Source organism: Numenius arquata, chromosome 6 (genome assembly GCF_964106895.1).
Source record: "Numenius arquata chromosome 6, bNumArq3.hap1.1, whole genome shotgun sequence".
Lineage (NCBI taxonomy): Eukaryota > Metazoa > Chordata > Aves > Charadriiformes > Scolopacidae > Numenius > Numenius arquata.
Window position 1 is genome coordinate 31,294,913 of NC_133581.1, and position 23,953 is coordinate 31,318,865.

Below are 23,953 nucleotides of genomic sequence, written 5' to 3' on the forward strand. Positions count from 1 at the left end.
GCAAATAAAGGTCTCTATAGCCCAGACTGGTATTACATGTGTTTGATTAATGGCTTTAAGAAGGCAGTTACTGCCGAGCAGCTGAGTTTAAATCCCCACAGCACTTGAAGATAACACTGAAGAACTTACCCAATGTTTTTTGCTCTTATAAGAAATGCAATTGTAACTCTCAATTATGTAAAAGTACAACGCAGCAGAATAAAATCTTTGAATGCCATCTTTCCCCATTAGTCCTACTCCAAGAAACAGAACAGCTCATACCTTTTATACCAAAGGTTGGCCCCTGAGAAGGCTGACGAAGACAGGCAAAGACATTCTGGTGAAGGTGTGCTCCTAAGGCTTGAACAAGACCAACAGTAGTGGTGCTTTTCCCTTCTCCCAGGGGAGTAGGAGTTATCCTGCAGTGAAAAAGCAGGACAGACACAATGAAACCTTTGCAGTGGGTGAGACTCAAAACACCAGGACAAAACAGTCACCCAGTAAGTCCAGTTAGTGCCAACTGGAATTCTGGATTGGCTTAGACTTCAGGTAATCTTCACCAGTTTGAAACTGGAATGAGATTGGCAAATTATCACATTAACTGCCAAAGACTTGTTAGTTACTGTTAAAGGCAGGCTACTAGACTAGAACTCTGACTATGATCCAGTCTGCCCTCAATAACCCTGATGTGCAGAGCACAGCAATTTATCAAAGGAGAGAAACGTTAAACTACATTCCCACTATTTGCCACAAGAGAGAAATCTATTTCCCAAACCACTAGACTTTTACAGTGTGATTTACTAAAACCCAGAGGTCCCCATACAGTCACCTTACCAAAAGAATACACAACAACAAGCCACGCTAATAAAATTTCTTTTCACCTGGACACAAGGCAAGTGATGCCTCAGTTAAGGAAGTACCTACCCAGTAACAACAACGTATTTGCCATCTGGCTGGTTCTTCAGCCGTTTCAGAGCTGACAGATGAACCTTGGCTTTAGTTTGGCCATAGAGCTCCACCTCATCAGGGAGTAGGCCAACTTCTTTTGCAACTTGATCAATGGGCTTGGGTATACAAGACTGCGATATTTCAATATCACTTAAAAGAAAGAGAGCAAGGTCAATTTATAAGTCAGAGGCTTGTCACAGATTCCCCGCTTCTGGGTGGCATAAGCAACAAACACTATGTTTTAAATATTTTAACCCATCATAGTTAAATGAGCCGATCCCACCAATATTGGCTACACTAGAATAGACACATCCTCAGACTTTACTTTTTGAAAAAAACAAACAAACAAATCAAAAAAGAAATAAACCAACAAAAAACTCAAACCAACACCCCCAGACTCCAATCTGAGAATGTCTTTTTGTAGGCAATGCATTACGCTCCCTTGTGGTATTTTGTATATTTTTCAACTGGTCTGTGGGGACTTGACACTAACAACTGGTACTTCAAGATTCTACGTTTTTGCCATGTCAGACTGAAAATTTTCCAAAATACAAGTAACTTGCTATTTGTTGAATCAGCAACTATCTAGCTGGCCTAAAGAATCCGTGGAAGTCCATGTTTACGCCTTAGTATTATCAGGATAATCCAAGCCTACACTTCAACATATGTCACAGCACCACTGCAGGTTAGCTCTGCTCCCTTAGGAAAGCCTTACCGTGCTCTCTCTCTACTTCTCTCCAAACTTCAATGCCAACTACAGTCTGCCTACATGTATGCCCCATATCCTGCAAAGCTTGGGAGGAGAAGTGAATACTATACTGCATGAATACTGACAGTGGCTTCATTTGAAAGCATTACCTCGGAACAGGCATCTTTAGGGTAAGCTGGGTATATTGGATGTTCCATTTTCCAGGCTGGAACTTCTCCAGAAAACGCTGCGCACTCTCCACTGTGCTCTAAAATGAGCATGAGAATGTATTATAGCAACCACCACTGCATGAACCATGCTGGGTAACAAAGAGATTCAGAAAGCTTTCCCCCTCCCATCTGTCTCAGTTTGGGATTAACACAAAGTGCTTTCATTAAAGCTCATGGTTTTCTTAAAAAGAAAAAACCCTCACCGTATCTATCTATCCATCTACCTACCTGTCTCCCAGTGTGCTGGATTTTTTGGGTTGCTCTGTGCCAGCAGGGCTCCTTAAGCAAAGCAGGAAACACAGGGAGCTGGCTTATACTATTACTATCCTGCTTTTTATCCAGTCACCCTACAGACAGTTTTAGAATTACAGCCAGAGCATTGTAAGACAAGCCCATTATCTCACTGTTTTGAGAGACCACGCTCAAAAAAAAAAAAACCAAACCCCAAAAAGCACCCAAAATAAGCCTCAACCAAAAAAACCCTCTGTATTAACATTTCCTTAAGGTCCATCTTCTTCCTCCGTTAACTGAATCCAAATTCTTTGGACTAAAAGTTGGAAATCCTAATTCAACTTCTGTAAGAGCAATAAGGAAGCACCACTTGCTTTGGTTGTGTGCTGATAGTCAGCAGCAACATAGCCCAAAGGCAAACATAGAGGAGATAATCAGCAGTCTGACAGTCTGCCCACGTACCTGCATTAACATGGCCACAGTCATAGGCCCAACGCCACCAGGAACTGGGGTGATGTAGGAAGCTTTTTCCTTTGCTGTATTGTAAGCCACATCTCCTACAACTCTTTTTCCACTGGCCTTTGTGCTGTCTGGGGATTTAAGAAAAAAAGTAAGTTACATATCACAACCAACAGAGGAGGCAGCATTGACTGAAGCTGAAGTCTTCTCTGTTGGAGTACACAAAACAGAAGCTGAGTACCCAGAAAGCTGTAAAGACAGATAAAAAGTTAAAACAAAATCACAAGATGAAGCTGTTTTCATCATACTTCACTCAGAGAGTGCCAACAGCTCATGCAAGCTATCTTCCCATTAAGCACCATTTATCCTCAGCCAGACAGATCTCCCCTTCCTTGAAGATACAAGTGTTTTCTCAGTGGCAAGTGGCCCACAAGGGAGCCTGAAGATGACTCCAAAAAAAAAAAATGCAGGGGGGATCAAAATACAGACCAAGTCTTATATCTACACAGTCATAAAACACTAACGGGACATATAATAGAGATATCACCTGAACCATCCTCTCACAGCTCCTGCTGTGTTGCTCTGAAGGATTAGTTTCCCATTTGAAGGTGATATAAACCAATCATCTAAAAGAAGTGAGAGAATAAACATGATCGACTTGTTCCAAAACCCCAGGTTTACATTTGCTCTGTTCCATTTTGGAGGAAATTTAGGCCTTACTGCTAAATAAAATCACCTGCCTTTACAGAAACTGAAGACAGAAAATGCTAAGCTTTTCAATTATTCATTGCCACTCTAACGATGGACCGGTAAATACTGCAGTTCACAGAGATCAGAGTCTTGTCAAAACAAACCTCACAGGTGGCTTAAGAGAGGTCCAGTAGAATAATCTCCTTTCTCTCCGGCAAAAAAAAATTGCTATATCCTGCTGCACAACATGACCTGACAATTCAGAAGCAGATATGATACTTTTTTTTTTTTCCAGTGATGACCTTTAAGCTTATCCATAAAGAGAGAGAAAAAAGACAAAATGCATTAGTGACTAGCACAGTCACCTAAGGAGCTCGCTGATTATAAACAGAGCAAACAAAAAAAAAAAAGGCAAATTAAAGTTTCTCCTGGAGTGGCAGATCCTCATTTCAGATATGAGGACTCCAGGGAACTTTCAAGCAGTATGAAAACCCCTGAAGACAGGTTTTTATGTTGTTACATTGAAATGGCATATTGGATACAGCAAGTGTATGTTTGAACAGAACACAATTAATAACTATAATATATATTTGGCAAGGGGGAGGAGCAGAAGAGAAACCAAACTCCCCAACAGCTGATTATGGTAAAAACAAAGAGGGGAAAAAGGAGCTCCTGCCAACACTAAATTTTAGCTGCATTGTTACTGACAATTACCAGCTTGGATGTTTTGCTGTGTTTGCATTTTAAGCAATGTTTTTTTTCGCTGAAGTTCAAAGCTTGAACAACATCACAGTGTTTCTACAGCCTCTGTCAGCTTTGCTGACTGCACTGCAGACCAATGTGGCTTTCCAGCCTAGAGACCAGTTTAATTAGGGTTGCAAAAGGCAAATACCATAATCGTATTTTCTTCCAAGGATGCCAAGCAGGCTTACCACCCACCCTGGCCAGGAAGACTCCAGACACAAGAATGAAGAAAACAAGCGATGAATTAGGCGCTCCAAACACAAACAGCTTAACCTGCTACACAGACAGATTGACGAGCACAAGCCAAACAAACCCCCAGTCCCTGCCTCCGCATCCCCACCTCACGCCAAGCACTGCTGAGCACAACCTAGGAGCTATTCAATACCTTTAAAATATTCTTTTGAAGGAAAGCACACATACAACACTTTCCGTCTCTCCTCATAATTTCACCCTCTCAATATTCATCATCCCACTCTTAACATAACCGAACTAGTTACCGAGAGTATCAGTGACACTACAGTCATTCCCAGTGCCTGTGTCTTCTTTGATACAGTAGGTTCTCTAGCCCGCTGGAACACGAGAGAGAGCATCCAAGGACTTTGAGACTAAAGAAGCAAAGGACATGCCTATAGACATGGAATGAACAGATACGATCACAGAATCATAGAATGGTTAGAGTTGGAAGGGACCTTAAAGATCATCTAGTTCCAACCCCCCTGCCATGGGCAGGGACACCTCCCACTAGAGCAGGTTGCTCAAAACCCCATCCAGCCTGGCCTTAAACACCTCCAGGGATGGGGCATCCACAGCTTCCCTGGGCAACCTGTTCCAGTGCCTCACCACCCTCACAGTAAAGAATTTCTTCCTAATATCTAATCTAAATCTCCCCTCTTCCAATTTAAAACCATTACCCCTTGTCCTGTCACTACACTTCCTGACAAAGAGTCCCTCTCCGGCTCTCCTGTAGGCTCCCTTCAGAGATTGGAAGGCTGCTATGAGGTCTCCCCGGAGCCGTCTCTTCTCCAGGCTGAACAACCCCAGCTCTCTCAGCCTGTCTTCATAGCAGAGGTGCTCCATCCCTCTGAGCATCTTCGTGGCCCTCCGCTGGACCTGTTCCAACAGGTCCATGTCCTTCCTGTGTTGAGGACTCCAAAGCTGGACACAGTACTCCAGGTGGGGTCTCACCAGAGCGGAGTAGGGGGGTAGAATCACCTCCCTTGACCTGCTGGACATGTTTCTTTTGATGCAGCCCAAGATGCGGTTGGCTTTCTGGGCTGCCACTGTGCACTGCTGGCTCACGTTGAGCTTCTCATCCATGAGCACTCCCAAGTCCTTCTCCCCGGGGCTGCTCTCCAGCCATTCTCTGCCCAACCTGTATTTGTGCCTGGGACTGACATGACCCAGGTGCAGGACCTTGCACTTGGCCTGGTTGAACTTCATGTGATTTGCACAGGCCCACCTCTCAAGCCTGTCCAGGTCCCTCTGGATGGCATCCCTTCCCTCCAGAGTGTCAACTGCACCACACAGCTTGGTGTCATCAGCAAACTTGCTGAGGATGCACTCAATCCCACTGTCCATGTTGCTGACAAAGATGTTAAACAGCACTGCTCCCAATACCGACCCCTGAAGAACACCATCTGTCATTGGTTTCCACTTGGACATGATGATCTCCATCCATCTCCAGAGACAGTTGTATGAGAGACACCCTGAGTGCAGTTTCTGGGCTGGAGCTAATCCACAGACAAGCGCTGGGAATATCCATATGGCTTCCAAGGAAACTTGTAACAGTATATATCCAACTGTAACACATTTCTGGTTGATATATGACTGCAAGCACAGAAGACCATATATGACCCTTATCTATAAAACATGAGAGCACCTGCTTGCAGTCTGGTCTTTTGTTGGACATCATTTGGAAAGGTGTTTCATGAGGGATCCAACACAATCCGATCTTACAGTCCTGTGATGCCAGCTTGATTCCCAGTACACAAAGATATAAAGAGAACAACAAGTCAAGGCTTTCTGCATCTTTCTAGCTCCTCTGGTGTTTGAAGAGCATGGCACCAAGACCCAGAGGCTGATCCTCCTTTGCTGCTCTCATATTCCACTGTTCAAGGCTCCCTGTTAGCTAGGGCTGCAAAATCCCATAGCAGAGAACTCCATCTTCCTTCACCATGACTCATGGAGGGACATTCCAGAGACTATACCATGTCTGGAAATATCCTCTGTCTGCACTGCTCTCCCTTCCTGTAGCACAACAATTTCTACAGACTTGGAATAAGGCATTCAGAATATTTGCTGTACTAGCCCTCCAACTGCAGCAGTGGTGAGAGAAAGACAAACAGAATCCAGTTTGGAAAGGAAGTAAGACATACTTGTCTGCACTAATAGAGGATTCTGGAGATGCTCTCTTCCTCTCTCTTTACCTGAAGACCTGGAAGAAGCTCTGCTCAGCTGTAGTACACGAGCACAGAGCCAGATGCACTTCAACTGTCTATTCTAGACTTCAAACCGGCAGCCTTGGGAGCATACAGGTCACCCTCTGTTCAAAAGCACAACAGCTGCATTTGCATGATGCTACGTGGCTATAGCTTTTTTAACTCCAACTTGGCAAGACTGCCTGAAGTTAATGTACTGACATGTAACCAAAACATTGGGATTTGCTTGTACAGGGCACCCCAGCGTGTAAAGTATAGGCATATTCAGAGATTGCCGTGTCCTCCAGCTGCAACTCACATGTACACCTAGAAGGCACCCAGCTATGGTAAGATGTATGGCAACTGTGCTATTTCTCCCTCTGCCACATTCAAAGCACCACCACAGCTAGCAGCAATAGTCTATCCGTACAGTGATGTTGCTGGAGAAGCTGGCAAACTAGCTGATGTTCTTTCTGTAGCGCTGCAATTCCAACAATTCTGGCACTGATTTCCCAAAAGATTAATATGAAAACTTTTTCGCAACTTAATGAGAAAGAAAAAGAGAGGCACGAAAACCCAGCAGCTTCAGAAAACCATATGAAAAAATGAAAAGAAACGTCTGTGGCATCCATCGTTCTGAAATCTGACAATTTCCATGGTGGTCTATCAAGCCCTGATTACCGAGTCTCACAACACCACTAATCATATTACCACGCGACGCTGACTAGGCTGGGTGTACAAGAAGCTCAGATCTCAGCGCACTGCCCAACGCAGACTAATGGCAAAGGACCAGGGCCGTGTCCTCAAGAGATGCAGTTCACATCAAGCCTGAAAAAAGGTCATACCACAGTATGTTAGAAACGCAATGGTAGTTTCATTTGCAACATGTTAGCAGGGAAGACTCCAGGCCCATTCTGCTTCATCCAAATTAGCAGTGACCCTGTGGGTTTTGGCAAATTGCCTAAGTTTGGGTAGCTTGGCACAAACACGTGAAGCAACAAACAGCAACAGCAGATGACTTATTAATTACACAGAAGCCTAATGTTTTTAAATGCAACTCAGTGTCATCTTTGAGGAACAAGACTGCTGAACAGAAATTTCTTTACATTCCATTAAATAATGGCAACAAAATGACTGATTAATTATGAAAACTACCTTTTAAAAGCCTTGTGGGTGTAGCACAGAGATAGCTGGATGGTGACTAATTTTCCATATCATTCAATATCTGTAATTTGGATTTAAAATGAGATGAAAACAGAGATTGCCAGACTGTCTGTTCCTCCTTTGTAAGGAAGGAGAAGCTAAGTGAAACCCTACCCTAAAATCCATTATGTTCAAGCATTTTATTCTATGCCAGAGCCACTGTCACCAATACTCTTGCAGAAGATGTTTTGTTTCAAAACAGCCATTCAAGCCTAAGAAGCTAATGTTGTGATTCAACAAATCCACAGCTACTTTAAGAGACTGCTTGCCATTTATGTAATTCAAGCAGAACAACTTAATCAGATCTAACTGCAAAGTAATGACAGCAAAGCTGCATGCTCACAAGTGACAACAGCAGCAAAACTTCCCTATGTAGTTGCGGCAAATTACATGGATATTGTGTTATAATATTTCCTAGGCCGCCTCCGTCCCCTGCTGATCATCAGCCTCATTGAAGGCAGAAACAAAACCACCAGTTATCTGCTTTAGGACAGTACTTCAGACCAAACTTTTTTTTATTCTGGCATCTTCAGAGGTTGCCATCATTACCTAAGACAGACTTAAAAGAGAAAGAAGTCTGCATTGACTAGGAACACCAAGGAAACAGTATCCATGTACTTACTTAGCAACTGCATTTATATACAAATAAACACATACCCACTCTTTATACATTACCCACGCACCTGGCACATGGTTAATTCCACAGTCTATTACGATTGCACCAGGTTTGATCCATTCACCTTTTACCATTTCAGCTTTACCAGCTGCAACCACCAGGATATCAGCTTTACCAACCTATAAAAGGGAAAAAAAAAAAAGCCAAATAAACAACTCTGTGTCACACCTGCAGTGGAAAAATGCAGAGCTGCTCCAGCTTCGATTGCAGTGAAACTGAGTGCTCACCCATTGCCATGGGAGAGACAGAAGGGCATCCTCAGCAGCTAACGGTAGTTAGCAGTTCCTTAGCTAGCACAAATTCCTGCAGCCAGAAATCATGGCCTGTTTTCACACCCCTATCCTGAACTGTTGCTAGTCAACACTTCACAACCTCCTTTGAACTCCTCCATGATTCCCAAGTAGATCACACAGACTCCTTTTAGATAAAATTAAAGTCTTCTGCATATTCTTATCTTCCTCCCTTCAAATATCCCTGCATATTCAGCTGCTCTTTTCAATGCTAGAAATATACCCAGCACTCATCGGATGGCAGCCAAGAACAACCCCTGCACAGAACTCTAAGCAGCCCTTCACTTATGGTAGCACTGCCTTGTGGTTTTTAAGTCCAGGACTGTATAACACGCAAATTCCAGCGAAAGCCGATTGTGATTTAGCACTAATATTTGTTCAGACAGTGCTCAGTAAATTTGACAGATCTGGTCACAAAGCTGGTGCTAGAGACTCGGACTGAAACACCTTGTCAGTTCTTGCGCTGCTTCATTCATGTTTGCTTAGGAAGCTGCTATCCCTTGGAATTTTTTCTTTTAAACTTCAAGGGAAATAAACTATTTTTAAGATTTCATTAAGAATTAGCACTTCAATTGTTAATCAACCTAACAACTGTCTTATCGAGCAACTTAGCAGCATGAAGCATTGCAGTGTTTCTGATCTTCCTTGTGAGTTATATTCAAACACACCTACCCTCCTTTCAGCTTTAATACTTGCCTACAGAGCCTGGCAGTGTCGATTGCTCTACGAAATCCAAGTAGGTGGCAGCACAGCAACACACTATTTCTGTCACTCTCACTGCTAAAGAGGAAAACGGTACCAACTCCCAGTCATAGAAAACAGACTGGAAAAAAATAACCTGCAGAAAACACTTGGTCTAGCATTTCCCAGCCATTAGATCAAAAGACCACTTGGCTTTTTCAAGAAAAAACAAAACCACATATGCTGTCTTGCAGGCCACTACTTGGAGATTAGGAAGGGATGATTAAATTCTCAGAACTTGGATAAAGAAAACAAAAACATTATTTCTATTGTTAAAATTAAAACCCTCTAATTAAGGGCAAAAAGTAATGAGGATCCTATTCCAGTAGAAGTATTTACACAACCATCCAACGAACAGGACTGGGAAACTGCTTCAGATGAAAGACAGTCCAAACCCAATGACTTAGAACAGCGATACACCGGGTAGCAATTTGCAGCTGGCAGCACTGGTTCCCGGGAGGTAACTCCAGCCTCATGCATCTCTCCTATCCTTACCTCCTCAGCCAACGTTGAGGTCTTTGAATGGCAAGTGGTTACTGTTGCATGATTCCAGAGGAGCAGGTCATGCATGGGAGCACCAACGATCTTACTGCGACCAACCACGACAGCTCTTTTCCCCGCAACCTGGATGCCTGCACCACAGAAAGTTAGGAAAAGTAAAAATAGGTCACTGTGTGTTCTAGTACAAACTAACTCAAATGGCTAAGGAGTCTTTTGGTCAGTTTACATCTGGCTCTGGTACTTCAGGATACTATTTTTCTTCTGGGTTGCATGTGATAGGGAACTGGAGTTGAGAGGGAGGAAGGACCACTTTAAAACTAGCTTTTTTCATCTGAAAAGGCAGAGATGAAATGTGGCACCTCAACAAAAGTTTCAACACGAAGCATTAGCCTTGCAAGGTGCATAATTTCTCCGCTTATTAAAGACTACCATACTCATGAATAATGGATGAAAACCTCCTTACCTGTCTGCCTGATAAGTTCCATGCATCCTTTTGGCGTACAAGGAATAAAGCAGTCTCCAAGGTCCCCTCTAGAGAGTTTCCCAGCATTGATGCTACTTAAGCTGTATTTTGACAGAATAAAGGCTAAGTAAGATTCCCAGCCTCATGATCACCATTGAAAAGAAACAAAAAAGAAAGTTTCTTTCTGGAGTAGCTGTCATGCTCTCCAGGTGTGAAGTTAATTTACCCATCTACATCCTTCTCAGGTGCAACAGCATTGGTTATTTTTTCTGTATTGATGGGTTTATCAGAGTCAAGTGGCAGCTGCACTATAAAGCCATGAACAGCAGGATCTCCATTCAGAGAGGCAATGCACTTGAGGACCTACAACAAGTAAAGACCAAAAATCTAATGGCTGATAAACTGAAATATGACTGATGCAAACGAAAAAGCACTATCCTATCTGGATTAACAGACACACAAAATATGTTTAGTTTTTCCACTTAAAGTAACTCAAATTTTTACTTTTAGAAAAATACCTGTTAAAGTCTCTAGATTTTAAATTGTAGTGTCTAGTTTTCTTTTAAAAATAAAAAAATCTCAGCAGGCTCCAGCTCTTTTTTCATGAGTTAATATCTTACGGGCAAGCAGTCTTTTTTTATAAAATAAGAGGGTCAACGTAAGTTCATCCCTTGAGCTCAAACTCTAAATTATGTATTTTTTCACTATTGGCTGTCTTACTTACGTCAGCTTCTGTTGCTGTGTTCGGCAGTTTTATGTGATTGGCACTGATCCCAATCTGCAAATGAGAATACCAACAACATTATCTGATTTCTGAACTGACATCAGAGATTGATCCGGCTATTCTCTCAGTCCAGCCCAGCCATAGCTACACTCTGTCACATCTCCCAGCTCTATCTCCTGTTCCTGTGTCTACAGTCCTATTATTTGGAAATACCATCAGTGACAGAGAAGAAGAAAGATTAGTGCTCTGCCTGCTTACTTGGTCCATACTTCAACTGTCCTATTCAGCTTTTGTACATGAACAACATCATCTTGGCTTGACAGCATACTGCCTTGAAATGCCAGCAGAGAAGATGCCAGCTATCACCTAGGGAAACAGGGACTCATCTACGTTCCCAGCCCTGCTGTAGCATGTAATGTACCACTCGGTGACAGACGCAAGACAACTGCAGGTACAAGACATTCAGGGAAGGTAAGTGGATGGCCACAGGTCAGGAAGGAGAGAGCACGAGCTCTTCAGGCACATGTAATCTAGGAGACGATCACACAAAAAAGTGGCACAAACCTCTGCTGTTACCAGAGTACCCCACTTGGCAAATGTCATGTTACACACCTGTAATACTTCCTTATAACAAGGAATTCAGGCCAAGATTGGTTTCTTCAGTACGGGCAAAGCTTTGACAAACTATTTGATTTGCATCAGTTTTTTTCATATTCAGATTTGACCTACTGTAGGAGGGTAAAAAGAAATATTAAGAGTTTGGGCATTACCTCAGCAGCAGCCTTCAGCTTCATGTTAATGTAGAGGTTCGAATCATCCCGATTTCCAACCTAAGGATGAAAAGACAGTTGAGTCACACTGCAGAACAGAGACCCAGTCAGAAGCTGAGATGGGCTTAACCCTTGGCTTCCTTTGAGCTACACCAAGGAAACAGTGGTATTCTTGAATAACTGTAAAACACACTGCTAGAGGCTATAAGTAGCTGGAGCTAACAGTGGAGTGTTCTTTCAAGTAAAAGGCAGCTAAAGACAAGTTGTCTGATCTCTTCCATGAACGCTATTTACACCTGTTGAAAAACCTTAGAAACACAGTGCTCTCCAAAGGAAAAAATACCACCTGCCATCTCATCTGAGAAAGTTAAATCTCTAGCTAATTAACATGATCAGCAGGTGCTGATAACATCCAATTATCTGATTAAGGCTTTCAGAAAAGCTGGGCCTCTTTGACAACCAGGAATCTTAATTTTATGCACATACATGTGCCTTGATGGAGAGATTTCTTCCACTGCTGTTTTGTACCTCGAGAATTTTCCTGCCAAAGAAAAAACCAACAAAACAAGAACAAAGTGATGCACAATGAGAAAGCAGCACGTGGAACAAATGCCTCTAAGTTTTTGGCAGTATTGGGTGATTACAGTACAACAGCATTTCACAAGACTGTTTGAAACATCCAGTATGTTTTGTTAAAGGTAATACTCTGTGTAACCATAAGAAAATGAGGGTCAAATAAGGAAAAGCTGATAAGAAAAGTCCTGCCATTCCCTGGTACTTGGTAGCTATCACCGGTTCTCCCACAGATTATAAGCTGCAGGGGTGCCTGCATCTCCTGATCAGCCAGCATATGCTGGTTCCTCTTCCCTAGAGTCTGATAAAGAGTCTGTCTCCCCTTTAAAGACTGCTGGGTTTAGGAAAATGTATGCTTCATACAGGGCAGAAAAGAAGGAAGAGAGCAGACACCAGGAGATGTCAGCAAACAGACCACATATATTGTGCAAAAGCGGACACTTCTGACTATGGACAAAAAATAAACATTAACTGACTTGTTCTTTGAGCTCAGAGAACACTAGATACCTCTTAAGAAAAGAGCACATATCATGTGGGGTGCTACATATCAGAAACAGCTAGTTGCCCTGACTTAATTGAAAAATACACAGCTAAGAACATCAGTATTAGGAGATGAACTCCAAGCCCAGACTGTCTGCTAGCTTACAAGTGTCACGAAGCCAAAGAGCAAACAGGTTGTAAAGGCCTCTTGAGACAACCCAGGACTGAAGAGAACACAGGCTAACCAAGAAAAAAATCCAGTAACACTACAAGATATCCATTCTTGAAGACAGTTTACAAGGTCAGCAGTTCAGCACCTTCTATCAAAGCATCACTCACTAAATTTTAAATAAAAGACCTTCCTCCTTTCTTCTAAGGAGAAGACACCTGAGCCCAAAATACTGAATAAGGACAGAAACCACTTCTCTAAGCAGCCATTTACAGTCCATCAGTCCTTTGTGGCCACACAGTTCCTTCCTGTTACATGACACTTGCTACTGCTAGTCACCTTCTGATCTAAGCACAAAGAGTTTCCATATGTTATAGCTGCAAGTTAAAAAAAAAAAAAAATTCTAAACTCTAGCACTTACACTTCTGACAGACATCATATTCAGCAATGGGATTTTGTTCCATCCCCTGCACTCAAAGTTTTCTTGGCCAAAGGTGGTTTTGGTTGCGGTTTTTTTCCCCCCCCCCTGCGCCCCCATTTCTCTCCATGTTCTGACATAACAGCAGACCAAATTCCTTAAACACCCCATTTCAAAGATTTCTGGTACAAACACACCTCTGAAAGCTGACAGGCTTTGGGGCTCACAGAAATACATAAGCCTGGGATAGAGGCAACAAGCACTGTTTCCCCTTACTAGGCAAGAAGCCTACTTTCACCATTTCACAAACATAACGCTCAGAGATCTGCAAAGGTCTCATGAAAGAAAATAAAACACAAAAAAAACCCCAAACAGAAACAAGCCCTCCCACCCCCCCAATGTTTCTGGGCCCCAGTACTTGGAGAAAAGATATCACAGAACTGTGTTACCATCCCACAGGGAACTCTGCTCTTCTGTTCCTTATAAAATGTTATCATTGCAAGGCAGCTTTGATGGAGCTCATCAGCTGTGCGCTTACCATTGCAAAGCAACACAGATTTTCTGTAGTTGTCATTTAAGAAAACAATACCTGCAAAATTGCCAGTCCTGGTCTGAAGCCTGGAAATTTCTCTTTCATCTCAACAACTTGCTGCTTTAGTCTGTCTCTCACTTGTCTGAGGAGGGAAAGAAAACCAACAAGGTAGAAGTTATTCAAGGGGCTGAATTCTCATACATATGTGATAAGTCAGGAGTTGAAAAGATGACAGATGGGCAGACATATACTTATGCCTTGAGTTCACAAGTCCCAGCAATCTCCAAATAAGATTAATGTCCATAAATCATTAAGACACTTCGGAACTTATTTAATTTTTTAAACTTTTTTTTTAAGTCCATATTGTGCTTCTTCACCTTCCTCTTCATGGTCTCATAGGATACAAGATTAAAAAAAAAAAAAAAAGGTACAAAATTTGTACCTTTGTACCTTTCCTTGTACCCAGGAATTCCTGGGATTTCAAATGCCCTACTCAAAAGCACATCCTTTTTCCACATATACCATACCAAATCTACCTGTCTTCCACATGCACCAGTCAACACTGTCACACATGCTGTTCTGGTAAAGGATGAGGAATCTACAACGGTAAAACTCCAGAAAATAGTTAAACAGGAGGTACCTAAAGATATACCTCTTCTACAGTTGGTCAATACTATGTGTCTCTATTTCCTGCCTGCTTGATCTAACTCAGGCTGAGTAGGCAGCAGACCTTACACCCACCTTCCTGCCGCCAGTCTGCTTCTGTGCTTGCCAACATGCACGTGAGAAAATGCCCCCAGCCCGAGGGCTTCCAAACAAGGCAAAGATTTTTCCATGGGAGCAGGCAGGAGAATGGGAGGTGGACAGAGGTGAAGCAGTGAGGAAAATCAGCTAAACCCTGGTACACAGCTCAGGTCGACTCTTCACTAAAGGCAAGTTTAACAATGCAATTATTAAAACACAACTTTGAAATGGAAGCATGAGAGGATTGACTGATTAGTCAATCTAGTCAGATGTCAAATCATACCCAGTTTACTATACAATGTTTTAGAGATAACGGGTACCCATCACTCATAAATTAACCACAGACAGCTCAAAAGCCACTGTCATCACCCTCCCCAGCCTCACACTCCTCTCTAATTTCTAACCACTGTTTGGCCCCATGTGCCTGATCCTTCACCAGGGAAGGTGGTGGGGAAGAGGTCCTAGTGCCAGGCTCAATGTACTCTTTCAAATTTGAAATTCTGTCCAAAGCCTGGGTGCAGAGCCAGCACGACTGCTCTGTCTCCTCACGGAAGGCAGTTGGGATTCAGTGAGAACTAACCAGTCATGCCCATCTGACAGGCTCAGGGCGCTGTGGCCCTTCACTGCAAATGTAGAAGACACTCAGAGAGGCAAAAGCCAGGTAAGCAAACCTCACAGGACACTAGAGGCTTGAAAGGTCTGTCCTCCTCCATGTGATCTCCAGCCCGTGTCCCACCCACTATTCTCAAAGATGAGAAGGCGCTACCATCACACTTAGCAAATCTACCCTGCTCCAAACACCCTACTGTTTAAAACACAGATGGTCTTCTTGTGCTCATTTACCCCCAAACCAGTATCGTAAGGTCTGTGACCTCCCAAGTGGAACCAGACTTTCCAGACTGGAGGAGGTGCTCTTGGTGCCAGTTCATCAAAAATGTGAACAGCAAGGGTATGGGGACAGAGTAAGTAGCTGATGCCAGCTGGGAGGCTGCGATTCACGCTGTATCAGGAAACTCCAGGATGACAGATAGCCAGTGAAGCCAACTCTACCCTGCAACTGTGAGCTCCAAATCAGAAATGCCAGAGGCAAGAAGAAAGGGAAATGGGAGCAACACATGGCTCTGCTACAACCCAGCAGCACTGATTCCAGGAGACAGTTGCAGCTGGCCCAGCCAGAAGCAGCCCTGAGGCTATCCTAAGTCCCATCTCAGGGGAATCACACAGCCTTCTGCGATGTCCCAAAAAAATGCACCTCCCCTGCTGCCTCCCAAATCACTCTGTCAGAGCACTGCTGCACCTGAGCAGGGAGTTCAGAGTATTTATAGGTGTTTGTGTCTGGCCAAGCTGTTCAAAGTCTCTTAAGCTTTGGTAAAAGAGGTTGTTTTCAATCTTACTTAAGAAACAGTAGTTCACAGGTTTCCTTTAGCTATCACCTCTGTAAAAGACTTGACGCTAAGACTGGCTGATGAGTTCAGAAAACAGTGTCATAGCAAGCCTTGTCCTAGCAATTCTTCATGCTGGAGTGACAAAAGTTTATCTTCTGGGTAGCAAAATCGCCAGCTGTGAGCCCCTAGAGAAGGCACCAAATCTACAGCTGCAGACACAACAGGGCCTGAGCTCTCAAGCCAACCATAACGACAGTGCAGTGATCTCAAGGAGTGTCAGAAACCCACTGCATGTGCTGTGGAGCAGCTCCGTCAGGGAGCTAGTTCTAGGAACAGCCTCCAGTGTTCCAGTAAGGAAGGCACAGCACTGGTTTGTGGCCTGCAAACAAAAAGAAATGCAAACAAACATGAAATATATCATAATTTATGACCCAATAAAGCCCTCATAAGGGACAGTCAACTAGAAAGGGTCTCATGTCTGGGTTTTACTTTTAATCCAGTCTCCTCAATGGAGGAGAAACAAGCCCACCCAAGGGTCTAGTTTTCAGCTGTGAGGCAGGGCTGTGGCATGCTTTCACCTCCAGCAGCCATGACTGTTCACATATGATATTGCTGTCATTTTCTGGAATTGGGCATTAGCTCACTTCCCCTTCAGCTAGAAAAGAAAGGTAACACGCACACAAAGTGGTGCTGCCAGCACTGGTTTGCCTTAGGAGCCTTGAATCAAGAAATCACTTGTCAGAGAGCCACCTAGTGTTAAGTACCACTGATCTCTAGTTACCGCAAAAGCCATAGCTGCAAAGGTCTGAGAGAAAATTAAGGAAAAAAAAAAAACCAAACTCAAACAAACAAAAAGAAAATCCTTGTTTTAACTCTGCAGATTTACAAATGCATTACAAAATAATCTTTGCAAGCGAGCAGCTACTTAGCGATACAGTTTGCAAAATTCTATTGTGGACTTCAGGTCTTCACAAAGGTAGAAGTTCATACTGATAAAAGAACAACATTTTTGCTAGCTGTACGAAAACACTTTTAAATCTTCAAACATAATTTTGCAGCTGTATACGGCTGTTTCTCCAAAAGCCTTCCCTCTGAAGCTAAGACCCCTCCTGTGCCCACACGCTCTTCCACAAACAAACTCACACGGCAAACAAGGGTCCAGGGTCCACACAGGTTAAGGACAGCACATGGCTCTAAGCATACAGTGCAAAAGGCAGGTCCAAATATTAAAGGACTTGTTAGCTTTTCCTTCTCTAGACTGCAACAGTGAGCTGAATTTAAATTCATTAAGTGAATTTCCCAGAACAGCAAAGGACAAACCTCCAGCTCTACTGTAAATGGAGAGAGAAGCACAGCTCCCATGTCCGTGCTTCCTTACACACACACCTACCCCTATGGGATTATGTACACACAATGGCTTGGGTGGCAAGCACACACATCACCATACTGAAGATGACACTAGGCTGTGTTTCTGTCCCTTCCGTGAGTAACAGGGTCCAGGGTCTATGTGAATACTGCCAAACGTACAACCTGGCAAGTACCTCCTCAGGGACAGTGATGCTCTAATAAGAGGCCTGGCCCCCAGAGAAGAGGGTTTACTTACTGCCTGGATCACAGATCCCTCAAAGGTTTCAGAAACATGCATCAGAAATGCTCTTGATGTGGCCCACCAGAAACGGCCATATACGGGCTGATGGTCCTCCGCAGGTCCTGCACCAGCTTGGTCAGAGCCGTTGTCCCTATAGTCATTCCTCCTTACAGCCTGCAGCTCACTTTCTTTTGCCCCCATGACAAGCAAACAACTGCAGTGTGGAGAGACAAGCTTCCCCTTCTCCAAACCACCTTGACACCGTGTCCTCTCTAGCAGGACAACTGCATTGCAGCTACAGGCAAGCACACCACAAAACATCCTACTGGTACCCCAAAGAAGAGACAGAGAGGAGTCTCTCCTAGGGAGAGTCACAGGTTAGCTGTCTCAGTGGCACTGGGATGGGAAATGCCTTCGGAAAGTCTATCTGAACACTGCTGGTAATCCAGTAGATGGCTCCGGTTGAGTGAAGACATCGTTTAGACAACAGAGCTGGAAGCAGTTCACAAGTTTCCTTCCTGCCCTCTTGTTTCATGCTCCACCACTGCATGATCCTGGCACACTGTCATTATCTCCTAGGAAAACCGCCTGTTACTTTCTACCACTTCCACACTCCCAAGCCTTTTAACCATTCTTTTGGTTGTGTCAGCTCAAATACTTGCATGAGCACTCTTCAGGCCAGATAATTTTTCATGTCCAGAACATTAATCCAAGGAGGGCCACAAAACAGCTGAGCTGAAGAAGCAACATCAATCACACCAATCAGGTGTGCACCCCAAAACAGATACCAAGTACAACACCTAACATTCAAGTGATTTAATCAAGAGGACAATGTAAGAGAAACAGGTAGGGACTCAATCCACATTTGTGGGACTGCAAGCACAACAGACAATACTGTAGGCCCTATCTAAAATGGTCTGTCTCTACAAACAGCAATATCACGATTTTCTTCTTTCCACAAAGGGGACATGGCAGTCATAGAATTGTCTGGGTTGGAAGGGACCTTTTAAGATGATCAAGTCCAACCATGCACCTAACACTGACAAAACCACCTGTAAACCATGTCCCTAAGCACTACGTCTACCTGTCTTTTGAATACCTCCAGGCCTGTTCCAACGCTTGATAACCCTTTCGGTGAAGAAATTTTTCCTAATATCCAATCTAAACCTCCCCTGGTGCAACTTGAGGCCGTTTCCTCTTGTCCCATCACTTGTTACTTGGGAGAAGCGACTGATCAATCCCCACTCTCTACAACTGCCTGAAAGGAGGTACAAAAGGATTGTACAACCTCCTTTCAGGCAGTTGTAGAGAGCGATAAGGTCTCCCCTCAGCCTCCTCTTCTCCAGGCTGAACAATCCCAGCTCCCTCAGCTGCTCCTCATAAGACTTGTTCTCCAGATCCCTCACCAGCTTTGTTGCCCTTCTCTGGACACCCTCCAGCACCTCAACATCTTTCTTGTAGTGAGAGGCCCAAAGCTGGACAAAACTGGACCAGTGCCGAGTACAGGGGATGATCACTGCCCTAGTCCTGCTGCCCACACCTGCTGTTCCTGACACAGGCCAAGATGCTGTTGGCCTTCTTGGCCACCTGGGCACACTGCTGGTTCATATACAGCTGTTTGTCAACCAACACCTCTAGGTTCTTTTCTGTGAGGCAGCTTTCCAGCCACCCTTCCCCAAGCCAGTCCTCTACATATTCTTTCTCTTAGGACTCCTCATTTCCGTGTAACCTGGTGCTGATGTGCACAGAAGACAGCCCCTGTGGCAGTGTTGTCCATGAGATAGTGTTTTCTCCTAGCTTGTAATCTCTTTGGAGCAGGGTCCCATTTTTAAATTCTGTGTTTGTACAGCATCTGATACAAGGGTTTCTTGCTCATATTTGGGGATGCTTGGTGGCACTGAGCGGTACTGGACCACACAGTTGACTTTAACTTAGCACATCTGCAGTGTGTTACCCTTCAGTGCATGCCTGAAACATTCTGGGTAGGATCTCGTAAATGAGATCTCACAGATAGGGGAATTTTTTTCGTTCAGGCTAGATTTAGCTGGAGTTTCAACAGGAACTCCAAAAAACTTTTGAGGCCCAGTCTGAAAAAGCTGAAGAGTCGTCTTTACTGCACTGTTACCTCCAGTTATAAGTTTAGCCCAATCATCGCTATATCCAGTACTTTAACGGTACTCTACACTCAAAGCTCTACCTGGAACATAGGTAGTTCTATTTAAAGCTGGAACATAGGAAGTTCCATTTAAATAGGAGGTGAAAACTTCTTTACTTTGATGGTGCCAGAGCCCTGGAACAGGCTGCCCAGGGAGGTTGTGGAGTCCCCTCCTCTGGAGATCTTCAAGACCCACCTTGATGCAGTCCTGAGAAACGTGCTATAGGCAATCCTGCTTTAGCAGGGCAGTTGGACTAGATGATCTCTAGCGGTCCCTTTCAACTCTGACAATTCCGTGATTCCGTGATACCTGCCTCATCCCTAGGGGCTAAGAAGGGTGTTGAGTCCTCCCTGCCATCACAACTCATCAGCCACTCACCCAGACCAGGATGCTCCATTCCTGGTGCTATCAACCAATTCAAGCCAAGGCAGGAGTTTCCAAATCTGGACTACTTCAGGTGGTAACAAAGGAACTCACAGCTCACTGCAGCAGACATAAGCTCTAAAGAAGACCCAGTACAGTATTTTGCTCTGAGTATCTCTTTCAGATACAGAAACAGAGTATTTTTATTCTAAGTCAATAATAGTAATAAAAAAAAGGTTGAGAATACTGTGTTTTGATTCTCTCCAACCCTCCATACTCTTCATACTTAAAGCACCGTTTCTCTGCCTCTTAATAGGTATTTATTTACTGCACTGCTACACAATAACTCAACTTTTTCAGCTCATTTTCCAATGAGGCAAATTTGACTTGCAGCAAAATCGAAGGCTGAATTATTAAACAGAGAAGCAGAGGAAAGCCACTCAGAGATAACTAGCCAATTCAGATTGATGCATAACCAATCCAACAATCAATACCTTCCACAGACTGTCCAGCTGTAAGAGTTTGTTTCTACTGAAAGAAGCAGCCCTTAGTGAGAGAACCATTAACTTAAACACCGTAATTCCACACACACAATGATTTCTGCCACCCTGTATGTTCTCCTTCCCATGCACAATATAACCACATTCACTATCCTCACAGATAACATTCAAAACCACCGAAAATGTCTGTTTTCCTTTGTACCTCTTCTGAGCCTTCCAAGACTTTCTAGGTGTGAACTAACTTTATCTCCTCATTGGGTTTTCCTTATTCATAGAGACAAGGAAGTTCTCTCTCACACAAAGCATTTATTCTCTTCACATGTTTCACAAAAATAAGAATGTCACTATCTACCCGATTTTTGTTCAGATAACTGAGATGACTCTGAAATAGTTTTTTTTTCTTCACATCCCTTTGCAGAAGGGGTGCTTGGTAGCAGGAGAAGAAGGCTGACAATTCTTAGGAGTTCTGATTTAAAACACACACAGAAACCCAGCTGGAACACTGTTTGATTGATTCACCTGATTTGTTAATATTTGACTTACAAACAAACACTTTTCCTGATTAAAGGACAAAGTAACAAGAAACGCCCCTTAAAAGACAGTATCTGGAAAGACTTTGCAGTTGACATGAAGTCCAAAACACTCCCTTTCTAAAACAGACAATTCGGTTGAAAATTCCTAGAAAAAAAACCACACGCCTATCGCTTCTGCTGCTGCTGCCAGACTCTTGGCCTGGGGGTAGTCTCTGGAAAAGGAGAATTCTCTGGACCAGTACTTCTCTAGAGCATCTGGAAGAAAGGCACAGGTATCTGCAGGGTGGGTAGCCCATTTCCTCACAACTCCTTCAAGTACCACACAAGGAAAAACCACAACTACATAAGGCCCATTCCTATACAGCACAAGATGTTCTTACTACACTGGACACAAATATAGCAGAAACAAAGGAACTGAAGGAGGACAGCTGTACAGCAGCAATTGTTTTTCCATTTTGTGTTGCCTTCAGGTCAAAATTTGATGCCGTTGGAAGACTTCAGCCAAACACCTCAGAACTGTGCTGGAAACTAAGCCATCCTTTCTCCTGCATGTGTCTATCAAAAGCTTACATCTCTTCCCAGGTATTTGCACAACATAAAAGGTCCTCATCTCTGAAAACAACTGCTACTATAATACAGAAAACAAATAAAAAAATTTCACCACTGTATCTATAAATTTAAAGAAAGTAAGTTATGCAACATGCACTGCAAAAGAAGTGAGAACTTTTAAGGTGAATGCTCAGAGTACCTCCAAAACACACTCACTGTACTCAAGCTATCATCTTCTCAGGTTTCTAGTCACTCCAAAACTGCAATAAGGTGTAGCTTGAAAGGACTTGCTACACTTTCAGGAGCAGTTTCTATGCCAAAAAAAAAGGAAACCTGCAATAGGCAGATGACCAAGTACCACCAGCACCACACCTAGGCATTGCAGAGCCTGCTGGCTTAAACACTGCCAAAAGTGTAAGGTCAGAGGAAGCACACAAGACTGAGAGACTGCAATACCCAGTGGTACTGGCCCAAAATCACCAGGTAAAAAACATGCAAGCAGCCTTTCATCATGGATATTCAGATTCAAGACACTTAAGGCCTACTTTTCAGAAATGCTCCACAGCCAGTTAGATGTAGATGTGTTAACACAGCAATACCTAAGACTGGGTCTAACAACTTTTCAGAGACCACTTTAGACCATTTCAAATTTACATTTTCTGTCCAAATTCCCTGGCTATAGGCAGGAGGTACCCAACAAACCTACCTAACCAAACCCTGTTTGCACAGAATATAATGGAAGCATTACCCTTTGCTAAACACTCTTCTTTTCTCAGGTTAGGGAAATTTAATTAGCTTTCTTACTGGCTGTGTATGTATAGTGGCTGCAGGAAAAATAAGCAAACGAGAAGACGCAACACAGGCTCACCTATACCCAGGGCTTGCCAGCCAGGTAAAAGCTGAAAAGCACAAGAAAGCCTTTTCCTTTAGGGTCTGCCAAATCTTTCTAATAGCTTTGGCAGGACACCTGCGAACGTTCACCCTCGTGTTACCCAAAACATGGGTTAATTCATCTCGTTTTAAAAAGGCATGACCAACACCTGTACAAAACGAACACAAGAGCCCGTACCTAAAGCACCGGTCGCCAACTCCTGCTGGTAAAGCATCCCGAGACCACCCCTTAAGTACACTAAAGCTGTGTGTGAGCTGGCCATCGCACACCTGCCCGGGCACACGTCTCGGGGCAGAGGAGCCGAGCCCCTCAGCATCCCGCCCCCCCGCCGCTCCGCAGGGCCGGTGCTGGATGCTGCCAGCCAGGACCAAGCAGAGGCACTGCCGGCTTTCTGGCGGGCAACGCAGCCCCGACCGCACTTCCCGTTCTTCCACAGATCTTTAATACGACCTTCATTTAATAACGACCACCGTTTCCAGCGCCAGGAAGAAGCGAGCTTTGAATGGCATTGAAAAAGCTTTAGGGTGCTTTCCAACCATTCTGCCCCGGCGGCCGAGCCGGAGCAAAGGCCACCACAGCCCCCTCGGCCCGCTGGGCTGGCTCCCCCCGGGGCATCCCCCAGCCCGCCAGCCGCACCGGTCTCCTTCCCGATCGCGGCCACGGCTCCCCACAGACTCTCGCCGCCGCGGGCAGCGCCGGGCGCATGGCGGGAAGGGCGGGCGGGTGGCCTCGGGGTACGTACGCGGAGACTATCTTGCCGCTGAGGATCTCGGCGGGGGCCATGGCGAGGGCGGCGAGGCTGAGGCCGAGCGCGGAACACCTCCTGGAGCGTCTGCGGGACGGGCCACCCCCACCGCTGCCCTACTCCGCGCCCCACGTGGTCCCCAAACTTTCGGCGGCCGCCGGCCCCACCGCGCAAGCGCTGCCCCCGCCCCGGAGGAGGGAAGAGAAGGGTACTGAGGGGCGGCCGTGGGCTTCCCCCACGGCGGCGGCGGTGCCGTGACTCCTCCCCTGTCCCTCCCGCCGCCCTGAGGCGCCTGGTATCCGCCCGCTGAGGGGAGCGGGGCTGAGCCGCGCGGCGAAATGGCCGCCAAAACGCCTCAGAGGCGGCGCTGCCGCCGGTCCCGGCCTTTCCTGGCGTCCTCTGCAGAGAAGGGGCCTAGGCGGGCAGGGTCGGCCGCCCCCGGAGCTGGGGGGCTGAGGAGTGCGCCCTGGTGGGACGCTGCCTGCCAGTCCCGAGAGGCCGGCAGTGCCCGTCTGCTGGTGGTGGGCGCTGCGTGTGGAATTCCTGGCCGTATCTTTGCAAATATTGCAAAT

General features: G+C 44.7%; 1 protein-coding gene across 2 annotated transcripts in view; it reads right to left on the bottom strand.

The window, feature by feature from the left end:
• Nucleotides 1-23,511, bottom strand: part of MTHFD1 (methylenetetrahydrofolate dehydrogenase, cyclohydrolase and formyltetrahydrofolate synthetase 1) — a 44,097-nt gene extending 20,586 nt beyond the window's left edge. For both annotated transcript variants that reach the window (XM_074148594.1, XM_074148593.1), the window contains exons 1-12: nucleotides 23,379-23,511; nucleotides 13,984-14,068; nucleotides 11,755-11,814; nucleotides 10,985-11,038; nucleotides 10,487-10,623; nucleotides 10,261-10,361; nucleotides 9,792-9,928; nucleotides 8,273-8,384; nucleotides 2,539-2,666; nucleotides 1,786-1,883; nucleotides 904-1,077; nucleotides 262-398 (exon numbers count right to left, since the gene is read on the bottom strand). In XM_074148594.1, coding sequence (XP_074004695.1) covers nucleotides 262-398; nucleotides 904-1,077; nucleotides 1,786-1,883; nucleotides 2,539-2,666; nucleotides 8,273-8,384; nucleotides 9,792-9,928; nucleotides 10,261-10,361; nucleotides 10,487-10,623; nucleotides 10,985-11,038; nucleotides 11,755-11,814; nucleotides 13,984-14,068; nucleotides 23,379-23,419 — 1,264 coding nt within the window. In that variant the 5' untranslated portion in view covers nucleotides 23,420-23,511. The remainder of the gene's footprint in view (nucleotides 1-261; nucleotides 399-903; nucleotides 1,078-1,785; nucleotides 1,884-2,538; nucleotides 2,667-8,272; nucleotides 8,385-9,791; nucleotides 9,929-10,260; nucleotides 10,362-10,486; nucleotides 10,624-10,984; nucleotides 11,039-11,754; nucleotides 11,815-13,983; nucleotides 14,069-23,378) is intronic.
• Between the last annotated feature and the right edge of the window lie 442 nt (nucleotides 23,512-23,953).